Genomic DNA, 19,884 nt, shown 5'->3' with positions numbered 1-19,884 from the left:
AATGAAGAAAGTACAGCTTTGTTTACTGCTTTTGATGTACTTTGGAACAGGTCTGTTTTAGGAGAGTTAATATTAGCCCCTTTTCAGGGGTCTAGAGGTTTATGTTACTCTCACTTCCTTGACTGAATTCTCCCTGTCTTGTGTGGACACAATATGAAACACAGTCATGGTGATCTTTTTCAAGTCAGATGAAACTCATTATTTGACCTTTATGTCACCTCACATGCCGTATTATCATGTCATCAACTCAAAATGACAGCATTTACAACTCATTTATAAAGATTTGAGCCGATTTTACACACTTAAGTAACCATTACCCAGCATGCCACCACACCACCACGTGTGAGACCCTCTTCTCTTCCACATCGCTGGGAACTATTTTCAGCCTCAGTCCTCACATCAATGTTCAACTCTGCTGTTGCTCAACTGTTCATACAGCCTTTACTCCTTCATCATCAGCCGTCTGTCACACTCATCTTCATCTTCACCTCAAGCCATGGAAGCCACCGATTGGCTGCTTTTTGTGTCACCTGATCAAACCTGACTGGTGACTTTCTCACTTCCTCTCCTATCTGAGTGACATCATCAACATTGAGTCAGGACGACAGAGAAACACTGAGAGAAACACTAACTTTTAATCAAAACACTCTCCTGTCTTTTAGCACATTTTACAAATCCATCAAATGTTTTTACCAGTAGAAATTATATTTCAAGATTTCTACAATTTTGACCATACCAGTCAGAACTACATTTAAGAAATATGAAAATATGAAAAAGTATAAGTGGCTGTTTTAACACTTAATAGTCAGACTGGCTGTTTATATTGCAGATATGTGTAATTCAATTCTTCATAGTCAAACAGGAACATTTCACATGTCCACAGTGACATTCCTCCTGGGAAAAACTTTTGTACATTCATGCGAATATGCGAATGCGATACCAACATCCTCAAACCAGAAAAAAAACTCTACAGATCCAAACCAAAAGTATGTGAACAATACATGGAGGGACACTTGTCTCCACTGATGAGGCTCACCTGGTCATAATTCATGTTCTGTCCTCCTTTCAGCCAGTATCCACCTTCTCTTTTCAGTTTTTGTCCTCAGCCAACACTTTAACGATCTTCTTCTTTCAAGTATTGAATCAGTGTAGTTTGTTTGACTGTGTGTTTGACTCAACATCTTTATTGAACAATCTACCCAAAAACACAGCCATTAGAATATTAGAAGTGAACCTGCCAAATCTATGAGAAATCTAACACAATGCTGAATACACCACTCAGTGTTTTTGAATAAAGAGCAGCTATTAGTCCAACTGAGTGACCTGGACACAGCTAAGATTACTGTACATCAGGTTATAACTGATGTTATAAGGCCCACTGTATGTCTGATTGTTCATCATATAACCAAGTCATGTAGTTACAGCTATTACTGCTAACAAGGAATGGGTTAAATAAACTAAAATGTAAATGTAGATGAATAAATAAATAAATAAAATATATCCCCTTTCTCCAAAAAGTCCATTCACTCTCCCAAAAGAAAGCTTATTAAAGTTTCTTTATATTATGATCCAGTGTTGCATAAAATTCCAAATCAAATCTGAAATTGACCTGATGATCTGTCAGGAGACCCAAGGGTCTGGCCCTGATGTGGCTCCACAGAATCGGGAAACTGACCTTAAAAAGCGAACATCTGCATCTTAAAACTTCACCCATCCTGGACAAAGTCAGAATCCTGGGTTTTAATTCTGGCTTTATTCTGTGAATTCTGACTTCAGAGTTAAAAGCCTGAATTATGTGTTTAAAGTCACAATTCTGAGTTTAAAACAAGATTTTTGAGAATAAAGTCAGAAATCTGAGTTTAAAACAAGAGTTTTGAGAATAAAGTCATAATTCTGAGCTCAAAGTCAGAGTTTAAAGTTAATACATTCCAGTGTTAATGTGAAAGGTCACCAAATACAGTGTAACACCTGTTAAACTCATTTTAAGTCAGAATTTAAGGCCAGAATTATGTGTTTAAATACAGAATTCAGAGTTTAAAACCAGAATTCTCAGTTTAAAGTCAGAATTGCCTTTAAGTCTTGATTCTGAGTCAAAAGTCAGAGTGTAAAGTTAACACATTCTTGTGTTAATGTGACAGGTCAACAAATACAGTGTAACATCTGTGAAAGTAGGTCTGAAAAATGAAGTATTAGCATTAATTTAAACCCCACTTTGTTTTATTAGTTCTGATTACTTTTTTTAAATCAGTCATAAATATATTATGGTAATTTCAAACTTGTAAAATGAAACTGTTTCATTTGTTTTTCATGACTTCTCTAGGCGACATTTTGTGAATCACTGCTGTAGATAATCTATAGAAATATAATGTAATACATTTAACACATTTCTACAATATTATTAAATAAAACTGAGGCACGTAAAGGCATTCAAATCTTTTGTATTTTTCAAACTTTACAAATAGTGCAAATGTAACATAGAAACCAGAAATAAAAGCTCTTCCAACAGCAAACTCTGTGACAGGCTGCAGCTGATTCACACAGGTGGTGGTCAGAGCTGCTACAACCAGCAGATATGGCGACATGAGAACTGCAAACGTTCACACACAACAAATAAAACCTCTCAGGCCCAGACGTGTCGCTGTTACACAACGTCCTCGTACTGACGTCAAAACACACAGCAGTTCAGTGCAAGAACAGGGAGGAAGCATCTTTTAATTACCGGAAGAGATGGAAGCATTATGTCACGTTTAGCAAATGTTAATATTGTGCTAACAAAGATTTGGCTTTTATCATGCAGACACATTCACATCTTTGACATCATTTTCAGGAAAAAAAAACTACATTTGTGTGACGTAAAAGTTTTCCACAATATTTCAATGACTTTAAAAGGAAAATAAATGACATGATTCATTCAATTTCTTTCAATACTTGAACTTTAAAATAGGTGGCAAACTGAAAAAGATTCTACTTTACAGGTAAAAGTCTCACAGAAATGTTTCTGTCACAGTTATGAATATGAGTGCAGTTTAGTTAAATACTACAAGAATGAGGGTTCTGAGCTTTGGTTTAAACACAAAACAATAAAGTAGACAGTTTGGCTGTTTCTCTATTCTACATGAAAAAATAAAAAAAAACTTTCAATGAATCCAATAAGTTAGTTAACAGACTCTGAACTGCAGAAGCCAAGAACGGCCAGATATATTTTTTGATGCCGTTATCACAAAACAAAAGTTTATTATATATCAAGATAACGAAGCTCATTTTCTCTTAATAACAAGTTAATTATTTTGTTATCTGGAGGAAAGAGAGACAGTTTTCTTGTGATAACATTTGATAAAGGTTTAATTATTTTGTTATTCCACGTTAAGAAGCTTGTTTCCCGTGATAATGAGTAAATTATTTTGTTATCCTAAGATAACAAAGCTCATTTTCTTGTGATAATTGTTTAATAATTTCATTATTTCGAGATAGAAAAGCTCATTTCTCATGATAACGGGCTAACTCTTTTGTATTCCTGAGATAACAAAGCTTGTTTTCTTGTGATAATATGTTAATTATTTCACGATCTCAAGCTAACAAAGCTTATTTTCTCGCCTGGGTTAATTTTATTTTTTTTTCTCCAGATAACAAAGTTTGTTTTTCATGGTAACTGGTTCATTATTTTGATATCTCAAGGTAGCAAAGCTTGTTTTATCATGATAACATTTCAGGATCTCAAGATAACAAAGCCAGTTTTCTTGTAATAACAAGTTCATTATTTCATTATCTCGAGAAAACGAAAGCTGGATTTCTCAAAATAACATGATCATTTTAGTTTTTAAAAAATTGTGTGCACTTTCTGAACCTTTCTGACCCAAAAAGTTACGCCTGTGCCTAATTCATCACATGATGCAAGAAGGAGAGTAAACAGGACTGGCATGACACATCTGATATCTGATTATTTATAAGAGGAAACAACCTTTTGTTTTTTCATAACAGATAAAACTCATTTTCTTGAGGTAACAAGATACATTTAACCATTATCATGAGAAAACGAGCTTAGAGATAATGAAATAACTCGTGATCTTGAGATAACGGCATTAAAAATATATATATTCGCAAGTATGGCTGTTCTGGGCTTCAGAAGAAATGAATAAATAGTAAAATTCTAAATGAATCCAATAAATTAGTGAGAAGACTCTGATCAGTTCTGTGGCTGCTTTTCTCATTTTCAAATGGAACTAGTTTTTGCTTTGTGAAGAAGTGAAGCAAACGACAAACACAAGAGCTGGAAGACCAAATTCAGTAAGGCAGCTGTGGTGACAGATTGCATGTTCAAAAAGTAGAGTTTCCTCGAGGGGCAACTCAAACCCTAATCAAGTAGGTCTTTAAAACTTAACCAAAGACCCAGACAATAAAATGAAACCAATAATTGATGTGTTCTACTGACACAGAAATAGACCCAAAATAATTTGTAGAGGTGATTTTAGAAGGCAAAGTGTATTTTGTCGTTAATTTTGAAGGACTTGCTGGGTATTTCTGAGGTTTTCTCACTCTGTCATGCCTAACAGTCATCAGGAAATACTATTTTTTGTAATTATGGATGTACTGGCACTAGATTTTTAGGTATCAGCAGGTCCGATCCAAACATGTCAGTTCTGCTGTCAGCCTTAACAAAACCCACAACTAGTCTCTGCTGTCTTGGGCGGCTCTAATCTGTACCAAACATTTTCCAGGCTCACACACACACTTCATGTTCACAATCACACAGTGTAACAAAACAACACAGCACAGAAACTGCAAGCAAACAGCCCAAAGGTACAAGCAGCTCTCTGAGGCACTGAAAGACGGTGCTGAGAATCCTGTAGGGTTTGATAAAGGGACGATGGATCGAATTTGTGGAAATTACACAATTTTACTGTCCACTTCAGTTACCTCGATCTGCGGTCATTAAATGGAGCCTAGTGCTTCATTTCAGGACACAAATAAACTAACAGAGTCCAAACATGGCTGACATTTCCTCACTCTGGTTTTGGAACATCTCAGTCTCTACTGGAAACACGTCGCCACCTCATATTGGTGTGTCAGTGTGTTCTCTTGCAGATGAAACCCCCCGTGTGGACGGTCCTGGCCTACATGCCCTCTTGCTGCTGATTTAAAACCAGGTGGAAGAGGACCAAACATCCCGCCGTCCCAGTCGTGTCCTTGAGCCGCAGTCTTTCAGGCAGGTTTGGTGGCAGGCGGTCGATAGAATCACTGCATCAGACACTTCTCCTTCTGCTGTTTAGCGTACTTCCTCCTCCGCTGCTCCAGGCCTCGTTCCAGACGCTCGTCCTCCTCCAGGGCTCTGAGGACAAGGAGACAGGAGGACGGTCACAGGCTGCCTACATGTGCTGTGTTTTACACATCCGTCTGTCTCACAACTGTCTACACAAACAAAGCACTTGTGAAGGTACTTGTGTAAAAGCACTTAGGCTAAGATTCCCCTTAAATTTTCATCCAGAAATAATGTCAATTAAATGTTTTAAATGATTTCATGTCCTACACTATTCTGCGTTTGTATTGTGTTTTAGAATTACAGATTATTGTTTCTTTCTTACCTAATTTGTGGTTTAAAGTCTCTTCTTGACAATAAAATGCATTGTCATTATTATTCAGAAAAAATAAACTGTTTTTGTGGTGGAAAGTGGTGGAAAGAGAACTGAAGATCTGTACAAATACTGTTAGATTACTATAAAAAAAAAATACTCAATTACAAGTAAAAGTACTGATGTTAGAAAAATACTTTGGTAAAAGTCCACAGTATTCTTCTCAAAAACTTTTTAACCGCTGATGTTTAATCAGTTCTTCCAGGAAGTTGCGATGTTGATGATTCATGCAAATTCAACCAATCTCCATGAAGTCCGCATCACCTGGCAATTTTTGTCCAATCACTGCAACTTTTCTGCAAACCAATCTTTATAGCTTCCTCTGAGTTTCACCAATCATAGAAGCTCCCTACACAAATGTCTCACATTTATTATTTGTCATGTTGTCGACATTTATCAACGCTGTGTGCACTTTTATTTTCGAATTTTATAATTCTTGCTGTTTTGACTGAGTTTGAGCTCCAAAAAGAGTTTGCTTCTTTGCAGAATAACCACCAAGATGCACTCCTTCATTTACAAAATAGAATTTTTCTAATCCTGAGCTTTTTTCATTCAGTTCCTGAGAACACTCAGAAAATAGTGTGATTTCATTATCAATAAGTTGATTTTGGAATTATATGGATAAACAACATCTTTTTTTCTGCAAATTTCACCTGCTGCAGCAATTTCATTACAAAAAATACATGAAGACAATTGCGACATGCATCACAAGTTTTTTTTTGAAAAGCTGCTGTTACATCAGGCATTTTAGGCCAAAGCAACCCCCTTCTTTTTTTTCTTTTTCATCCGTACGTCCTGGTTTTGATCGGCCTGTTTGCGATCAGACAGCATTAATGGCTACAAAAATACAGATGAAAGGTTTGGATATTCACTCAAATTATACTCAGCACTCAATTATGATTTTGAAAGTAACTAAGTAGATTACACAGTGCAGTGCATACTTAAGTACACACTACAAGTATCCAAAAAACTACTTAATCACAGTAACTTGAGTATTTGTGGTTAATTACTTCCACCCCTGCAAATATATGATCAAGGATCTTTTCATTAACATTTCATTCAATTTACAGAAAACTACTCAATGATAAGCTGGATGGTTGAGCTGCTTATACAACACTATACTGCCATCTAGTGGTACACCAGCCTCAAGTATTCTGTTTATCATCTCAGCTCACATAGACCACAAAAGTATCATTTATCCAGCTGTAGTTGTCGAGCCAGTCAAAGAAACAGACACAAACAGCACAGTGAGCGTGTCTCACCCTCTCTCCTTGGCGTCCATGTTGTGGACCAGTTCGTCTCTCTGGTTGACCAGTGAAACCAGTTCCTGAAGCAGCAGCTGCTCTCTGTGTTTATGGGCCGCTGTCTTCTGCCACTCTGCGGCGCAGACAACAGAGAGACAACAGTGTTCTGTCAAAACTGAGTTTGTGATGTCACTACGAGATCACAAAATATGTTTTTAGCCATTAGAACTCAAGATGGTAATCATGACAAAATGATACGCAAATGTAATGATGACATTTTATATCCAACATCATAATGTTCAGCTGTAAAAACAGTCTCCAAGTGAAGTCATGAAGCATGTTACTAACTGGAAATTATTCACTGGAATCACACGTGTACTTTTATATGAAACTTCCTGGGACTTCCTGGCAGAAGTGATATTGTATCCACGGAGATCTTTGTGGTTAAACTGAGGACAAATAAAACAATAAACAGACAGTGCGTCTGGAGTGTTGCTGTGACAGTAGAAGTCATACCTTCAATCGCCATCATGTCCCTGAGCTCTTTGTTTAACAGCTCAAATCTTCTCTCCAGGTCTTGTTCCTCCAGCCTGTCAGTCACAAGAGATGCATTACACACATCTGTGTCACATCTGTGCTTATGGAGGAGAGCTGTCTTATAGTTTCAAAAAGAATAGACTTGAATGTTTCATTTCTTTACTTGTTATTTGGCCAAAAGAAAAGACAATTAACGACATTAAAGACATTAAATCTACAATTTAATGACAGCTGGACAACTATTGGCTGAGGAAAAGGTGTAATAATCAAAAGATCATCAGTCCAAAACTGTGACTAAATGATAATAATAAAACTGTAGTGTAAAGTCTACAGTTTGACACACTCCATGTTTCCAGCTGTGTGTGTTGTGGACGTCTTACAGCAGCTGGAGATGATCCTGCCTCCTGATTAAAGCGTTCTTCTTGTTGACCAGCGTGAACCACTCCTGAATCAGCCTCTCCTCCTCCACCTTGTCACTGCCTGCAGAACAGAATCACAATACCATGAGCTGTCTCTCATTTTCAGTTTGAAGTTTAAATATATGTTTAAATATATGTGTATATATTTGTGGACTTTTGAGGTTGCTATGAGGGAAAGTTTTCATCTTATCCTAAATGAACAATTAAATTACAAATGATTCCCCAAAAATTTACTTACTTATTATTTACTTTTGTGATACTTTGTTCCCTAAAAATATTACTTTGGAACCCAAATGTCAGGTGCTTTTTATTTACTGTACATCTGTAGCCTGGAAGCACAAGTATTAAAGGGTAACTTTGGTATTTTTTTAAACCTGGATTCTATTTTCTCATGTTCTTTTGTCTAAATGACTAATGGAGACTGATCCAGTATTAAGTTATGAAACAGGCTGCAATTTAATCCTTATGAACCATCAAAGTCTGTCCACTAAAAGTTTGTTTTTCCACAGACAGGCTCAGGTTGGTTTTGTAAGAGAATTAAGTTATTCTCATAGAAATTCAGCCATTTTCACGGCTGACAGCTGCAGCGGTCTTGTTCAATACTGGACTCATTTCAAAAATTGTTGTCCCCATTAGATACTTAGACACAAAAACATGAAAAATTAGAGTCCAGGTTGAAACATATTAAAGTTACCCTTTAAGATTTTCTGTTAGAGTTCTGAGTATGTTACCTGTTTCCAGTAGTTGTCTGAGTTTCCTTTCCACCACACCTGCTCTGTTATCAACATGGTTTTGTTCCGCCTCCAGGGCTTCCATCTGATTCAGCACATACTGGCTGGCATCCTGGATACATACATACACAAAGACACACACAGCGAGACATGCAGAAACAAAGTTACATATAATAATAATAATCTTGCATGTGACAGATCAGCAAGATATTAAATTAATTTGGAAAAACATATAAACGCATTTCTTTTCGAAACAACCTAACCTTTGTTTCATTGGTATGTGTTCACAAAAACAGATATAGATAGAGAAAAACACATCAAAACAGAGATCAGGTGTGTAATGATCCTTTGATCTGGATCAATTTAATGAACAACGATCAAATAGCATCAGTACAAAGTCGCCATCATGCGCCTTTATTTTGAAATTCCCAAGAGACGTCTTTGTCACTGTTTCTGTCCAAGCGTGCCTCGTTCCTAAACTTCCAAACAGTGCTAGCAGGCAGATAATGGCCTGCGCAATCTCAATCTCAGGAATAAATCAGCAGTGTGGAAATATGCGAACAATGCAAACAAGATAAAATACTCAGGTAACATGATGAACTTGGACGGGCATCCAGTCCACTAACTTATTGGTCTCTCTATGGCAACATTAGCTGCTCCGTTTCATCAATCTTAGGCTGAAAAAATGTGAATGCAGGCTGAAATTCAACTGTGATTTTCTGCCAAAAGATGCAGTTTTTTTTTTAAAGTAGTGGTCAGTAAGAAAATGCATAAATCATACATGCAATTTGTTAAGCTCTGAGTAGCTGCTAGGCTAATTCATGCAATGTAAAATGCAATAGGTTCAAATGAATACTGCTGATTAGCAAAAATACAACTGTTAAACTTAACTGCACTTAACTGGTTACAATTATTTATGTGTTGTGTTTTCTTTTATGGCCAAAAGCTTCTTCTGCAACTGATTGTGTTAAATGAGCATAAGATATCGTCTCATATCAGGATCTTGAATCAAATTAAATCAAAGCAAAATCGTATCATGCCAGACATTGTGATATCAGCAAATATTGTATCGTTGTCCAAAGAATTGATATAATATTGTGTCATTTTGTATAACTTTTGATTTAAAGCCATAACAGAGGTGTTTATGTAAGCAAACCCTTGATACAGTAGATATTCAACACTACAGGGAAAAAAAGTGGTTGCTAACTGACCTGGCCTTCTGGTCTTCCCTCCTCAACCGCAGCCTCTGTTCTCTCTGTGAGACAAACAGAAATGAAATTAGGACAATTCAAAAACATTCCAAGTCAACAGGGAACAAACACAGATAACAACTAACTAACCTGTTTCTGACTTCCTCCTTCCACCTTCCTCTTGTCCTGCAACAACCTGAAGACAAAAAAGTAACTCATATATCACAGTTCATGAAAAGACAAAAAGTAATTTTAAGAATTCCAAGGGATAATCTAACGAGGCAACAAGGAATCATACCACTGTTATGTCTCCTTCATCTACTGAGCCACTTCTCCGTTGTGACCTGCGCTTCTTAACCAGATCAGCGTCTTTGACATGAGAGAAACCTTTGGACAGGTAATGAGTCCTTGGTGGTGCCACTGGTACCTGAGCCCCACCCGCCCCAGCAACCTGCAGCCGTTTGGTTCTGGGAGGTGGAACCACATCCTTGGCGGCTTTACTGTCCATCTCTGCTTCGGCAGCAGTACCATTTGTCTCCAGACTGATGCCCTCCTCCTGAAGCCTCTGGGCGCAGTAGCGAGCAGTTGCCTCAGGGTCCTCTTGGGTCTCCCGCTCCCCTGCTACTGCATAGCTGGACTCACTGCTGTTCTTATCTATGTGAAGCACACTGAGCTCCTGGCCTGTGAAATGGGTGCGGATCTGGTTGAGGTAGGTCATGACAATGAGGCGGTCAGGCACTGTTGGCATGACCATGTCTGAGGGCTCCATCAGCCTGGAAATGCCAAGTTCTGCAAAGCCATCAAAGGCCTGAAAAAATATAGATCAGATTAGGAATTATCAACCAACATATAAAAAATTTAAAGTTACAACTGACCCTTCCCAAGGCCCACCTACTAGGTCCTTCAAAGTCTAGTGCCGAAACGTCACAAATAAATTATATATTGCAAGTTAGACAGTGCAGAATTTGTAAGTTTTTGGTCCACCTATCTAATAGATCTAATAAAGTGTTTTCTTTGTTCTGGACCTCTAAAGGTGACATATACATATATAGAGAGAGAGATCACATCATAAGTTAGCTAATGCCAGCAAAACATCTGATAAAAACATCAAAAACATTAAAAAAATGTGATAGATAGCTATTGTTAACAAAACACTAACCAATGAGCTAACTAATCTACATCAGTCATTAAATAGCTAGGTATCTCTGATATTTAATGTTAAACACTGGCTAGCTAGCTAACATACATCAATTGTTAGTTAGTTAGGAAATAGGACTAAAGAAGGGTCAATTATGCAATGTCTGTAATTAATCAACAGATAACCAATTGTCAGTCACCTTTTTGTTGTTGCGCTTGATGTCGTATGGGTCCAGCATTTCATAATTACTACACAAAGAAAAAAGGAGGTAAAAATGAACACAAAAGGGACCATGGCATTTGGGGTAGGAATGAAATATATTATTCATTTTTATCTATAGACAAACTTTTTCAACAGTTTCTTACATCTTTTCTGGGTGGAAGTGATGTAAGATGGCACAAAAGGCGAGGCCGTTCCTCCACGAGGTGCTGAAGTTGGTGATCTTCACTCCCTTGTGACCCTGCGTGACTTCCTGGCACCATTCTAGTAGAGACTGACTGGATGTCACTAAGCTGGGACTGGCTGAAAGGTTCTAGAATAGAAGAATAATGTGTTTGACATATGAAATACATTTGCCGAACAATCTTGCACACAAAAAACATCTCTAACTTCGTCTGTCTACTGTTTGGTCTGGAGCTGGTAAATGATGGGTTTATTAGGGTTTTTCAGCTACTTAAATAATGAAATGACAAAAAAATGTGCAGGTCATAAACCAAAATAATGAACTGAAAGAGGCTAACCCAGACGAACTGCAGAGTTAGTGATAATTTTCTGTGGGTTTCTTCAGCCCGAGCAACATCTTGCACATTACACAGTCATTTAAGCATCTGTTCATATATAAATGTTGATACATGCAGCATTAACATACTTCTGGAGAGACAGCCCCATCTGCAGGTCTTTTCTGAGGTGTTGTTGGTTCCTTGGCTTGGGGCTGGCCATCACCTTGTGACTTGCTGTCACATTCTTCTTGTCTCTCCTTTTGCCTGGAAAGACACACAAAAACAAAACAAAGTGGGTTTTGAATTCCACAATTCATTTGAAAACATGTTTGTTATTAATAGCAAAACAAGTGTAGTTGATTTTTGCAATCCATGTCATTAATGAAATCACATACATGGAACATGTTAGATAATTAGAATATAGAAATGAAATTAGAGTTTCTATTGCATTGAAAGAGAGGATAACACAGAACACACACATCTCATATCTCAGTAATGATTGCACCCCCCACACCTTAATGTGAACTGATTAATCTTACCTTTCTTCCTCTAAACCACCAGCAGCTACATCTACAGACACAAAGCCAAAGTCCAATTCTTCGTCCCTTATTTCTTTCCTTGAGGCTATTTCCATTGGTTCACTGTCCTTATCGTTCTCTACATGCAGCCAGTCATCCTGAGAAGATGCAACAGTGGAAGCAAGGGACCTATCAACCTCTGCCTCCAGGACTTTTTCAATGTCAGCCTGCTCAGACATTGCCTCTGCAGCCTTCTCTAAGTCATCATTAACAACTGGTTTATCAGTGAAGGTCCAGCCTTCAATGATTTCATCCAGACCCTTCTCAGTATCTTCCACAGAGTCTGCCTGTGGAAATTCTTCTTCTTCCATTGCAGCTAAAACTTCCCGTTCCACCTCTGATGCAACATCATCTTCTTGTTGGATTGTAACAAAGCTTCCTTCAGAGATCACACTTGAATCCAGCGATATTGAGCCTTCCCTCGTTTCCTTGCTTGTCACAGCTACATCCTCTGGGCTTCTCTGACAGAATTCCATTTCTAGAGTGAATAAATTGTCTGTGGGCGGTGTGCTATCTGAATAAGTCCCACTGAGTCGTTTCTTGCCTCGAGGCAACGGTACAGGCAAGCTTGACTGTTCATTCTGTTGAACTGATTCATGATCAGTGGTGTCAGCTACTGTGTCCGTTTGGCAGGGTGGCGGTGAGCCAGATACTGTAGTGTCATCTGGGAACGAACCACTGAGACGTTTCCTCACTCTTGGTTTTGGTACAGGCAAGCTCAAACCACCAGGTGTCTTCTCTGTAATATCATCATGCTCTACTTGAACACGGGTCTCAATGGGCAATCTGTTTCTTCTCAACTTAACAACAGCTACTTCTTCTGCAGATGTAGAAGGTTGATCCTCCAGGGTAAGAGAGGGTAAGTCTTTGCTGTGTTGCACCTTTGATATTTCTGTAGTTGTTGAGGAAATGGATGAGGTACCGCCTTGCTCTGCTGCCTGTGCCACCTCTCCATGGGAAGCCTCAGTTGTCCTCTCCATAGCCACAACATCATCTGGGAAGGAACCACTGAGACATTTTTTCACACGTGGCCTGGTTGTAGGAACTGTTGTTTGTTTGTCCTTCTCCGCTTCTGCTATCTCTGATGCATCTTCTGATTTCTGCAAAGACGTGATGTCCACTGCTGTTTCACCAGCTATGTTTGACTGCTTTGTTTCTTCCATATCACCGCTAACAGTGTTCACAATCTGGGCTGGTTTTACAGACTCCTTGTTTTCAACATTTACATTTTGTGCGATAATTTCCTTGCCACTGTCAATTTTTCTAGATTTCCTTGAAGGCAATCTCTTGCCACGTTGCGGAAGACGTATCTTCTTGATGATTGAGAGTGTAGCAGTTTGATCAACATGAAATATCTCTGGCTCTGGGGCAATGCTCTCAATTTCTGTAGTTTCTGAGGGAGGAATTACTTGAGAAGAGGCTTGGACAGATGTACTTGTGTCTTCCTTGGACCATTCTTGGGTCCAAGAGGTTTGTTCTGTATCTTTTGAGCAAACCATTTCTGTGTCTTCCTGTAGAGATACACTTCCAACTAATTTGGTGTTGGTTTGGTCTTCTTTTCCTACAGGTTGTGAAGAGATCATTTCAGTGGTACTTGAGACCTCAGAACTTCCCTCACAAGGTTGAGAAGGAACAGTATCGGAAGCTTTCAAAGCAGAACTGACTTGGGCTTTCAAATTTTGTTGGTTTGGAACAGGAGTGTCTTTACTGGCACCGTCTTTTCTTCTTGGAGGCTTGCAAGGTGGCAAACTACCATCTCTTCTTTTCACACGAGGAGGAGGGACAATATCTGTGGATATTTGCACAGATTCAGCTTCCCCTTTTTGTCTATGGTCATCAGTGTACAGTATTACTTGAGCCCCAACACTGTCCTGGGCATACTCATTCTGAGGAGCACCTAGTGGAACGCTACTGTCTTCTTTGTTTATGCTGTAGAACTGGCCAATGGCAGGTTGTGTGGGATCTGACTCAGCAGTAGCATCTTTCCTTACAGACTGGGTTGGGATAACCTCAGAGATGAGGTTGACCGACAAACCAGTACATTTTTGTTTGCGATCTGGTGTTAAACTATCCTTCCTTCTGAGCGGTCTTAATGGAACAATGTCTTTTTCTTTATCATACACTTGCTGTTGAGGTTCTGGAACTTTTTTCTTGGGCTTTCTGCCTCGCTGTGGGACAGCAATGTCAGCTTGTGGTCCAACTGGACCAACGTTCTGAAAATCTGAGGGTTTGTCCATGACTATCTCTGTATGTGCAGTGGCATCTATCAGCGACTCATTTGATGTAGGCTGCAGGGAAGTTGCAGGAATTTCTTCTGTGACTGTTTGTTGAGGGCTTAAGGAAAAGAAAGGACAAGCTTCAGAATGTGGTGTTCTATACTTTGTTATATAGTTGTACCATGCACCCTATCTTCAACCAGCCATTAATCTGCTCGATGAAAAAGACAGCAGCCAAAGCTTTACACATTGTAAAACAAAACTAACCTTAATTTTCAATATTCTGTTTACTTACATACATGCACACTGTCATTGAAATGACACAGCAGCCATGAAGGACACAAAGACAAAATTAACCTCAGCTTACAACACCGCTGTAAAACACTACCACAAACGCGATATTACCATTCCACATCACAATGCCAATCCTTAGTTGACCATCACAATTTTCTGAGTAGTAAGCGTTCATAAACACAAAAAGAGACAATGTTATCACCAAAAATGCAGAACATGTACACTGTCACACCGTGCAACCAAAAACACTTCACTGGATCATTGTCTCCCAACACTCACCCTTTATCCAGTTGTGGGGAAGTTGACACTGTTCTAACCTCATCCTGTTCTGTCTTCATCTGGTGCCTTTCTAACAAACTTTCCATGCACACTGATGTATGACCAGAGTCCTGCCCTGTCAGTGTTGTCTCCTTTGCATGCCATTCATCAAGAGCGACCTCTTCCTCTACTTGTTCACTATCATCCTTTGATATTTCAGTGATATCTGCCTCTGTCAGTGGTGGCCATTTCTTCATGCTTGCACAAAACAAAGACCCATCATAATTGTTGGTAGCCCGTGATGGAGACGCCAATCGATCACCTACTAAGTCCCACATGTAAGGCTCGGCACTTGTGGGATATTCAATGTCATGTTTGGTGTGAATGTCTTCACACTGGCCCTCTGTCTTCTGCATCGGAGTAGTGCTGTCCACGAAATATGCAAAAGAATCATCTGAAGGACTCAGTGTCTTGTCTTTCAGATCCACAGAAGACACAGCCTTCGGTTGGTGATCCACTGCAGCTAAAGTAGTGCTAGACGGCCCCAAAATGGATGCTACTGTTTCATAACTGTGAGAAATGGATACTAGAGTGAATGAGTGAATCATGGAACCATGCACAAACAATGGTTTCAATGAAGGCATGACTAATTATAGCAACTTGTGAGTATTAAAGAAAGTAATTCACATGCTAATTCAGTCCAGATTTTACTTTACCCCAAACTCTGAAATGTCAAAATCTGCATTTGAAAATATAATGATTCTGATATATAATAGAGTGAATCATGAAATATTACTGTCTCCCTTCAGGTTTTACCAATAACCGATGCACACTATGTTGCATGCTTCACACTATTAGTTTCAAACCACTCTTACACTTACCCTTTGTGGAAAACCCCCACAATAGCCTTTACTAATCCTGAGGAGTCTTCCTCTTTTGTTGACAAAGAGGATTCTGTCTGTTTTTCTGTTACTGTTCCCTCTGCCTCCAACACTTCCCAACCCAAGACTCCCGCTGGCTCTGCTGTTTCCAGTGGTTTCTTCACTGTTTGGGGTTCCTCTGCAATTTGTGATTTGCTGAAGACCCAAATATAAAGGATTTCAAGATGTGGTCTGAACTCATGCATCAATACAAACAAAACTTTCATGAAATACAGTCTTCTCAGAGATGTTGAAATTTACCATGCACTGTACTGTCAAGTTACAAAAGCTTTTACTGCATTTACTGGTCCAAACAGTCCATGTCAGGCAAGCACTGAACTGACCCATTTCACAGCAAACAATGCAAGAGCACTGGGCTCTACAACTTACCCTTTATCTACACAAAGGTCTATGTTTTGCTTTGCATCGCCTTCGAATTTGTCTTCTGTCATAAAAGCAAACATAGTAAAATACACGAAAAGAAACAAGACAAAAAGGTGGCTACGACCTCAATCTTAACGCTGTAAATGTCTCACCATCTGTAAGCGCTGTGCTGGGACTGCTAATAGATGTGGAGGGAACACCAGGAATTCTTGTGTCTTTGAGATATGATTGAGTTGGCTCTGCATGAGGCAATTCTTGTGATGTATGCTTCTCCGTAGAACAAGGCAATGGAATAGTGACAGTTTCGTTCTCTGTTGGATTCATTTGTGAAATGCAGGGGAACCCAGGAATCTGAGTCAAATGTGGACATGATGGAGCCATTGCAACCATGTACTTCATTTCATCCTGTGTATATGCATGTCTTGCTCGAAGTTTTGCAATGAGAAACATCCTCTCATGCTGGTGCTTCTCAAACAGGGACCTGCAGTGTGTTGTCCTAGTTTGTACATTTACACATTCAGCACTAAGCATCCTTGCTGATGGAAAACCTGGGACACATGAAACACATGGAGCAGATGTGTATAAGCTGACCATGCTTGGTGGTCTGTTTACAACTTGAGCAGAGGGAAAGCCACATACCCTAGCCTGTTTTGGACAGGATGTCACTAATGTTATCATGCCTTTCAGGTTGTAGCAATATAGCTTGTCCTGCCCAGCAAGTGGCATAATAATTTCTGGCCTCTTTTCCTGAGGCTTTATCAGAATTGGTTTCATATCATTTATCCACCCTGTGCTCGGAGTCGTAGTCATGGATGCAAATCCTTTTAGACTTGAAGCACTGGTGCAGCAAGGTACAAAACTTAACATGTTGGGTTCAATCTTAGATTTGGTTTGAGGCACAGAGGGGAACCCAGGGATCCTGGATGCTTCTGGGCAAGATGGTGCTAAGGCCAACATTGTCTTCATAGTTTCTCCATCTTGATTTGGACTGTGTATCACAAAAACTCCTGTCTCTATCTCCTTTAATGGCTTATCACACAAAGTGTGTGGATCAAAATGCCATTGGTGTTTTGAAACCCCTTCAAAGGATGCAAATCCAGGCAAACTGGATACACTGGGGCAAACAGGTGCAAGACTTGGCATATTGTATCGTGGGACAGATGGGAAGCCTGGAGTCTTTGATGCTCCTGGGCAAGAAGGAACCAAAGCAAGCATGGTATTTGGTTTGTCTATATTAATTTGTGTGCTGTTAATCCTAAACTGAATGTTCTTTTCAGGTCTGTGCATCATTGAGCCATGGTCAGCAACCCAACCTTCTTCCTTCTGCCCTTCAACTGATGAAAACCCAGGAATGACAGAAACCAAGGGGCACAAAGGAAGGAGGTTGACTACATTTGGGCCATAATACACTATTTTGGGATTTGGAATAGATGGGAAACCAGGAATACTTGACTCTTTAGGACAGGATGGTACACAGGAAACCATATTTTTCATTATCTTTGTGCTATCATTTGATGTGTCAAATATGACCCCCTTCTTTGGTAGCCTCTTCAGCAATGGCCCCTTTTCTGTTACCCATCCAACACTCATACTCCCATCAACTGATTGGAATCCAGGTATTTTGGAAACTTGAGAACACAATGTAAAAAGGCTGATAATATTTGGTGCACAACACACAGGTATGGGATTTGGACGAGAAGGAAATCCTGATGTGCGTGCCTCTATTGGACAGGATGGTACAAGTGAAACCATTCCTTGCATTGCTCTGTAATCTGTTTCACATCTATCAATCAATGACGCCTGCTTTTCTTTCATTATTGGTTCAAATAGTAGCTCCCTGCTTGTTGTCCACTCCTTTGAATTATGAGATGATGGGACTCCTGGTATCCGTGACTCTTTTGAGCACGAGCTTGAAAGACTGACCATATTTGTCATGTCAACAACATTGATCATTCTGGATGTTGGTACAGAGGGGAAACCAAAGATTATAGATTCTCTTGGGCAAGTTTGTGCAAGAGACACAACTCCTGTCATGTCTTTGTCCATTATATTGCTCTCCAGTAGTAATACAGGCTCCTTTTTAATTGGCTTCTCCCATGATGGCTTATGAACAGTGTTCCAGTCTTTGCTGTCACTTTTCTGCATCGAAGGAAAACCAGCTATACTAGAGGTAGCCGGGCAAGATGGAAGGAGATTGACCTTGTTAAACCCACTATAGCTTAATGTAGGCTCCATAGCAGATGGAAATCCATGGATACAAGCTTTTTTTGGACATGTTGGGGCTAAATCTGACATGGCCTTCATGTCATCACTGTGAGGTCTATCCTCAATCATGACTGTGTCGACTTTAGTTTGTGTTACTCCAAAGGGTTTGCAATCTGCAGCCCAGCTTGCATTCAACTGTTCCATTAATGATGGGATACCTTCAATACAAGAGGATTTGGGGCAAGAGTTTAAGAGGCTCGTCATATCATGTTGTACTATAGTAGGTTGTGGAATCGAGGAAATTGCTGTTATGCCTGGTTCAGGGCAAGTTGGTTCATCCTTCTCTTTTGGCAGCACTATCATGACAGATTCAGTTTCCATTTTCTTTTCCATATGAGGTTCCTGTTGTGATACCCACGATGTGTTATTGGCTTCACTTGTAGATGGTGAACCAGGGATACTGGACACACTGGGATAAATATCCATCATATTTGGTCCAGAAGAAACTAAACTGTATTGTGGTACAGACGGGAACCCTTGATTTCTGGCCTCTTTAGGGCAAGATGGTACTAGTAAAACCATTTCCTTCTTGTTCTTTTCATCATCCCTTGACGCATATGGCTGTATTATTTCCTTCATTTTTGATTGTTTCTCCCAGATTGGCTTTTGATCTATAAGCCAGTGTTCTTCTTTTACGGTCAATTTGGATGGCATGCCAGCAATGTTTGTCATACTGGGGTAGGTTTCTAAAGAAAAGGACTGTTTGTACTCAATTTCAGGCTTCACATAATATGGCACATATTGTGCACTAAGGTGGGAGGACTTTTTGTCAAGTATTTCTTCAACTAGACCTGCATGTCCTTTTAAATGAAGAGCACCCTCAGTGGTTATAATTTCATCATGCCTTGATGGCTTATCCACAGTAGACTCAATGTCCAGTAGGCTTTCATTTTCTTGTTGAGTAGCAGCAATGAATTCAAATGTGTCACTATCTGGTGGGTATATCGGCAACAGATCTGCCATCCCAGCTTCTGTCCTTGTCTTCATTTCATCATCAGTGTCAATCATTGTGGAAGAGAGACTTGTGATCATGGCAGGGACCACACTGACCATTTCTTCCTCTGATGTGTTTCTTGTTACCTCTGCAGTCACCTTTGGTAGCTCCACCCATTGTATGGTTTCATCTGTAGGATATTTTACTGTTGTCACCTTTGGTAGCTCCTCCCATTGTATGGTCCTGTTTGTGGGATGTTTTTCTAGCTGCTGCTCAGCGTTATTTTGGGGGGTTTGTGATGGGGGCTCTGCTGCACCAGCAGCAGCTGGGCATGATGGCTGTAGTGAAGCCATGTTTTCATGTCTAAAGGGAATGTAAATACAAAGTTATGGTCAAAGTTTACTGCTGGAATGTATGAAAGCATTACCAT

The 19,884-nt window shown here is 39.5% G+C and overlaps 1 protein-coding gene across 9 annotated transcripts in view; it reads right to left on the bottom strand.

Annotated features, from left to right (window-relative positions):
- Positions 1 to 4,412: 4,412 nt before the first annotated feature.
- The window catches only part of ehbp1l1a (EH domain binding protein 1-like 1a), a 55,074-nt gene continuing 39,602 nt past the window's right edge, over positions 4,413 to 19,884 (bottom strand). For 7 of the 9 annotated variants that reach the window (XM_084711887.1, XM_084711888.1, XM_084711889.1 and 4 more), the window contains 16 exons: positions 16,408 to 19,817; positions 16,262 to 16,316; positions 15,833 to 16,027; positions 14,973 to 15,521; positions 12,145 to 14,517; positions 11,755 to 11,869; positions 11,252 to 11,418; positions 11,086 to 11,134; positions 10,047 to 10,556; positions 9,899 to 9,944; positions 9,770 to 9,813; positions 8,559 to 8,670; positions 7,789 to 7,888; positions 7,388 to 7,461; positions 6,890 to 7,004; positions 4,413 to 5,326 (listed from right to left, as the gene is read on the bottom strand). In XM_084711887.1, coding sequence (XP_084568013.1) covers positions 5,233 to 5,326; positions 6,890 to 7,004; positions 7,388 to 7,461; positions 7,789 to 7,888; positions 8,559 to 8,670; positions 9,770 to 9,813; positions 9,899 to 9,944; positions 10,047 to 10,556; positions 11,086 to 11,134; positions 11,252 to 11,418; positions 11,755 to 11,869; positions 12,145 to 14,517; positions 14,973 to 15,521; positions 15,833 to 16,027; positions 16,262 to 16,316; positions 16,408 to 19,817 — 8,008 coding nt within the window. In that variant the 3' untranslated portion in view covers positions 4,413 to 5,232. The remainder of the gene's footprint in view (positions 5,327 to 6,889; positions 7,005 to 7,387; positions 7,462 to 7,788; positions 7,889 to 8,558; positions 8,671 to 9,769; positions 9,814 to 9,898; positions 9,945 to 10,046; positions 10,557 to 11,085; positions 11,135 to 11,251; positions 11,419 to 11,754; positions 11,870 to 12,144; positions 14,518 to 14,972; positions 15,522 to 15,832; positions 16,028 to 16,261; positions 16,317 to 16,407; positions 19,818 to 19,884) is intronic. The other 2 variants (XM_084711893.1, XM_084711895.1) reach the window with 2 other exon arrangements.

The sequence above is a fragment of the Lutjanus erythropterus genome, chromosome 23 (genome assembly GCF_056507025.1).
Source record: "Lutjanus erythropterus isolate fLutEry1 chromosome 23, fLutEry1.hap2, whole genome shotgun sequence".
NCBI lineage: Eukaryota > Metazoa > Chordata > Actinopteri > Lutjaniformes > Lutjanidae > Lutjanus > Lutjanus erythropterus.
This window is presented reverse-complemented; position numbering and strand designations above follow the sequence as displayed.